At 40.2% G+C, this 6,000-nt stretch overlaps 1 protein-coding gene across 1 annotated transcript in view; it reads right to left on the bottom strand.

Moving 5' to 3' along the window:
* Nucleotides 1-6,000, bottom strand: part of ppp2r5b (protein phosphatase 2, regulatory subunit B', beta) — a 42,119-nt gene that overhangs the window by 11,054 nt on the left and 25,065 nt on the right. The window contains exons 4-7 of the mRNA XM_069159267.1: nucleotides 5,795-5,887; nucleotides 5,390-5,520; nucleotides 4,192-4,251; nucleotides 856-964 (exon numbers count right to left, since the gene is read on the bottom strand). Coding sequence (XP_069015368.1) covers nucleotides 856-964; nucleotides 4,192-4,251; nucleotides 5,390-5,520; nucleotides 5,795-5,887 — 393 coding nt within the window. The remainder of the gene's footprint in view (nucleotides 1-855; nucleotides 965-4,191; nucleotides 4,252-5,389; nucleotides 5,521-5,794; nucleotides 5,888-6,000) is intronic.

Genomic DNA, 6,000 nt, shown 5'->3' with positions numbered 1-6,000 from the left:
CACACATACCTCAGACCTTCTGTATAAGCAAATGTGTGCCACACATGATGACTGGCTGCCATCTATGTCATCAAATCTTATGACAACCCAAACACACGTACACCAACACAGCAAAGAGACATCAGGCATTCACTCCCGAGGTGAGAGCATCTCTCTCTGCAGTATCATATGTGACTCAACTCTGCCTCCTAGTGGTACATGTGACGCATCGCAGAAATCCCTGACCACCACTATCATGAGATATTGATATATGTGAGACATTCATGATATTAAAGTAAGTCCAGACTTTCGTCTTCCCGGTGTTTATCCTACATATCATCAAGCCAAATGTTTCTATAGATGCTGCTAACTTGACATGGTTTTGGTGATGCTGACAATTAGATTACTGTTAGAATAAAACACAGGTTAGAGGCTGGTGTAAAGAAGCCTGAAGATAAACTGAAATCCAGTTTGTTATAGTTGGAGAATTAAGTTCTAAATACTGACGTTTCAGTGGGTTTTCTTCCCAGGCAAACGTAATACAGAGGTGCGTTTGCTTGAAAATGGTGGGAACAAAATATAAGCGCAGAGCGTCACACGACACAAATGGAAGAACATATGTAACGAAGATCAGCCAATTAAATACATATTCCTCCTCTGCATGTGGATTTAAATATGGCATCAAACGACATCAAATAATGTTGCTGCCGTGTGACCGCATTTGTGGTGTTACATAAAACATAAAAGGGTGTCAGAAACCGTTTTCCCTGCCCAGAGATATCCAAAGAAACCGGTTGGGGGTGCAAGACTTTCTAAAACAGCCTAATGTGTAAACAAAGACGTAGAAATGTTTGCGTGCGTGGGACGATCACTGACCTGTGCATGGAAGATGGAAAGGGACTTTGCTGTGTGGAGTGGGATGAGGACCCGAACCAGGAACTGCTTATGTTCGGCCTTCAGAGGCAGGGCGAAGCCGTTGATGATGCTGGAATAGAGGAGATGAGAAGACACTTAAAGAGACAGTTTCACCTGTGTGGTATGGGAATATTTTTGCCCCTTTCATGGCAAAAAAGGGTAAAGTTTTCATGTTTTAATATGTTAAAAAATACTGAAAACTACACTGTTAATTAGCTTCAATCTGCATCATGCGAGTATGTTTATTATCAGTTAATACCTCGATTTGTTTCAATTAATCCTTTTTAAAAATGTAAATAAAATGTTACACCGCAAATTTCAATATCAAAAAAATAACTTGTGAATAAACTCCAAACCTAAAAGAGACTTTATTCAATTAACAATAATACAAAATAAAAAAAAGCACTAAGATGTGGCATTTGAGAAGAGGAGAGACATGTATATTTGTTGTTTTCATTGGATAATTGCCTCAAATTGATTATCAAAACAGCACTTGATAAATTTTCGGTCACTCAATCAGTCAATAATTTGTCTAATGGTGAGCCGCATCGGCTTTTAAGACACTTATCAAATATGAGAATGAACCTTGTTCTCCTTGGGCTCCAGACAGGATAAAGGAAGATGTAACATCATTTTGCAGCCTAATAGCTAACAGCACTGTGGGTCTATTGTAACAATAAATAATGCATTTGGACTAATAGTGGAAAAACTCTGTGGTAAAGCAGAAAAATTTATATTTGTTTATATGACAACATCAAATGTTGCTCCAAAAGCTAAACTCGACTCACATTATGTGTAAGCCTTCGCATTTGTCTGCGTGGTGGAGTCTATTCTTGTCCATTTCCAAGTGACTGGACAAACGCGTGGTCTGCTCGGCTTACTACTGCACCGACCGACACAGACAAAGTATGAGCAGCAGTACGAGTGGGAACTAAACTTGGAAAGTGTGACGCTCCGGGGCCGTTTGTCAGTTTTTGCGTAGACGATTTATGTGTTTGTCTTTGTATCAGTCTACCTGTCAGTCTGCCTTCAGTCCCAATAACGTCTTTGTGTGTTAAACACAAGATCCCTTCAATAATGTCTCCCTCCTGCTGTTCCTCTAATGTCTTTCTGCGTCCCTCTCAACCTTTTTCTGAATACCCCCGTCGCCTTCCTCTCCCTCTCTTTTTCTGTACAGTGCATCCTCTCTCCCTCTCTAGGTGTGTGGGAGGAGCTATAAATACCTCTGTTACCACCAACATGAATACAAACCTCTCTCTCCTCTCCTGCTCTCCCTCCTTCCTCCACTTCTGACTCACTGTTCACTCACTCATCACCCTCTTCATCTCCATCTATCCCTCTTTTCTCACCTTGGATTCATCCTCTCCCTCTTCTCCACAGTATCCTCTCCAAAACTCAAAAATCACAGTCCATTTTTGACTTCACTTTTTGATCATAAACAAGTGAAATGGGGCTCGAAAGTTCGAAGTTTCAGGGTTTCTTTTGTATGCATCGCTTCATCTTTTATTGTTGGGAAATCTACATTTCTTTTGCTGAAATTATTATGCATGAGCAGCATTAAGGACAAATGTCTCCAATCTCAACATCTGTCTGAATACATCCGTTTTCATCTCCTTTCTAAGTATAACATCAGACAGTGAAAAACATAGACAGACGGAGGAAGACAGATTCCAGCCACCAAAATGCCCCTGAAGTTAACATTTATTTATTCTAATACTGACTTGTTTATGCTGCGATTTATCCATTTCCACCATCTTTGGTTTATTGTATTTGTCCTTTGTGTCTCTCAGCAGTATTAACACGTCTGTCTAAGAACTGATATACAAATATGCCCCTGCTATGAACTCATATCTGTACTTTCTCTGAGTGCTCTATAAAGTGTCTTACACACTTTCTATTATGCAAAAAAAACAAAAAACACTAGCTTTCATGTAGTTTTGGATTATTACTCAGCATCAAAGTATAAAAAAAAACCAGTAGTTTCTCTTCTGCACTTAGTTTTTTAGAGTCCTTCTTAAAAAAAAAAGCCACACAACTCTAAAACAAACAAAAATTCAGTCTTTCTTTGTGGTTGCTCAAACCAACAGAAGCTAACTGCTAACGCAGGTGCTTCATTTTGATGTGATAATCCAAGTTCAAGCAAACTTCTCAAGTCTATCTAGATCTATTTAAATCCCCCTCTCTCAACGTCTCCTCCACTTCTCTATGTATACACCAATAAAGATTGTTTTGAGTCATTTCAGCCTAAATCAAGTTAAATAATTAAAGATAGAAAAACAACCGAGCCTGCTAGGTAATGAGGATTATAACTGCAGCAGGTAGCTGGTAAATTCAAAATGTCCTCCGAGCAAATCGGTTGGGAGGTTTTTTTGTTTGTTTGTTTGTTTGTATTTTTTTTGTTTGCTTTTTTTTGTTTTTGTTTTTGTTTTTGTATTTTTGCAGTTGCTTTATCTGACAGGAGGAAGCTAACAACGCTGACACTGGCAACAATGTGCAGCTTAATCAAATCAAACGTAAACAAAAAAGCTTCGGAGGTATTAGTAGACGTGTTTTTTCCACTTTGGACGGAGCCATGAGAGCCGTGCCCTGGTCTTCTAGTTTTATAATATGATATGCTCACCAGGACCTCAACAGTGTTCAACTCGTCTTTTACATTTTGTATACAGAGAGAGAGGAAAACCAACTATATCACATCTGTATTCATCCTTAAAGGTCCCTCTCTCTCTCTCTTAATGACTGTCATCTTGCTATTCCTGCTCACATTGATTGGTGTGTCAGGATAAACATGACAAAACACGTTTGTTTATCAGTTCGGCTCTCCTCATTGTTCACAGACGAAGCAGGAAAGGACACAAACTTCTGAGTCATATTGTGTTTATGTCTTTAACTCCCCCCCTCTTGTTTCTGTATCTCCTTCCTGCCGCCACCCTCCCCCTCCCTCTCCCCCCTTATTCATTTTCCTGCCTTCCTTATTCTCACTTCTCACACCGTCAGACTGCACGCTGGTTTTGTTTACCTGATAACAAAAAGGGATGATAAATGAGAACGCGTATTGTTTTATGTGTTGAGCAGTCGCAGCAGCAGGTCTGCTCGGTAGCAGTTTTTGTTTTGTTTTTGCCGTTACTTTCTTTACCATGTTACCAGCCGTCTTGTGAAAAGAAACAGCTGGCCGAGTATAGTGTGTGTATAAGTGTGCATATGTGTCTGGTTGATTGAATTTATTCCTAACGTATTCTTCAGGCCTTGAAGTATACCGGCACCGGAGCAGCAGACATGGGTGTGCTTGTGAGTACAAACCTGCCGAGAATTTCCAGCAGCTCTGCAACTCCGTTGAAGTGCTCAGTTTCATATATGAACCTAAAGATCACACACACACACACACACACACACACACACAAAAGGAGCTGAATGATGCAATATTAGGTCAAGCAACAGTTTCTACTTTAACAAGTGTAAAAGCAGCTGGCAGTTGTAGAAACAGTCAAACATATTTTGTTACCTTCCTGTAAAATGACCCATGTGTGCATAAAATTTATTGGTATTCATGACTGTCCTCAGGAACTGATCAATATTATACTTATACTGCATCTTTACGCTGTCAGAGATCCCAGCTAACACAGCTCGTAGCACCGTCCCTGCTCTCCCTTCCTTGAACTATATTGCAAACGCAACAGCACACCGGGTGAAGGCATAAGATGAAAAATGATCACAGCATCGCTGTTAGTCTGAGCTGTTTCGGCCGATCGTTTGAGGTGATTTGTGTCACTACACAACAATTTAGCTCTTGGGATAGATACAGGACGGAGATACGTGGCTGATTCAGTGTGTTATAACCGCAAACGTGCACAGTGCTGTGTGTACATATGTGAAGGAACCAAACTGTAGATTTAAGAGGTTTTGTGTGTCTCAAAACGAAGGCTAGATTTTCCATTAACCTTTGTGCTTCCTACTGCCGGTCCTTTGTTCTTGTTTAGCTCCTTTTCCAACCAAATAGTTCCATGGGCTTCAGAAAGAAGGAAGTACAATGCAGGAACTACAATCAAGAAACTGCTGCAGGAACATATACACATATTCCACATATATATATATATATATACATATCCCCAACATATTCTGCTCCACCTTTCCATTGCATTTAAAGCCCGGTAAAGATTAAGCAAATTAGAATTAGACTAATAATATGCTGAGGAGCAACAGATGTTTTGGAAAAGTTCTCAGGCGGTTAGAGATCCCTTTATAACACTGAACAAGTATTCATATAAAGTACTTCCTGGTTTAACGTGGTAAATCTTGTATCGTTTTGGGTGGTAAAATAATTAACCTTTATGCAACTCTTGCGCAAATCTGAAAAAAGCATAATAGCGGTCACTGAGGCTGCTCCTCTTCCTGCTGATGCTCTTTGTTAGTAGGCTAATGTTTGATTTATTGATGTTCAAACACTATAAATAGCTCGTCTAGATCCTGTGCATTGGTTTCTGTGGACTGTAGCTTGTACCTGAGGAAGATGTTGTTGATCTGTTTGCGGATGTAGGCTCGGAGGCCCAGTAGTTTTCCATAGACACGGTGCAGGATGGTCTTTAGGTACTCCCTCTCCCTGGGGTCCTCGCTGTCGAACAGCTCCAGGAGCTAAACAACACACACACACACACACACACACACACACACACACACACACACACACACACACACACACACAAGTTTTTAAATACTTTTTTGGGGATGTGCACTTAGCTCATAATTCAATGACATTTAAAGAGCAGGTTGTGCAATATTTCAAAAAAGAAGCTTCATTTATTCACATCTTTCCATTTATCAGAGTTTCTGGAAGCAGCATAAAATGTTTAAAGGTTTTGGATTTAACAAACTGGATCTTTCCAGTTGAGGATAGAAAGAGGATTACCTGCAAGACAAACTTCTGATCGACGTAGCGTTTGGCCATGGAGGGCTGGAAGTCCGGGCTCTCCAGGAAACGCAGAAAGAACTCGTACACCAGCTGACGGAGGCACAAAAGGCGAGAGATTAGATACTGTTAGGTCTGTCTGTGTTTGTCTCATTAAGGAAAAGTTTGACATTTTGGGAATTATTCATTTTCTTCCAGAGGGTTAG

The sequence above is a fragment of the Embiotoca jacksoni genome, unplaced genomic scaffold, assembly GCF_022577435.1.
Source record: "Embiotoca jacksoni isolate LCO1_2020_lvr unplaced genomic scaffold, fEmbJac1.0.p SCAF_24, whole genome shotgun sequence".
Classification (NCBI taxonomy): domain Eukaryota; kingdom Metazoa; phylum Chordata; class Actinopteri; family Embiotocidae; genus Embiotoca; species Embiotoca jacksoni.
This window is presented reverse-complemented; position numbering and strand designations above follow the sequence as displayed.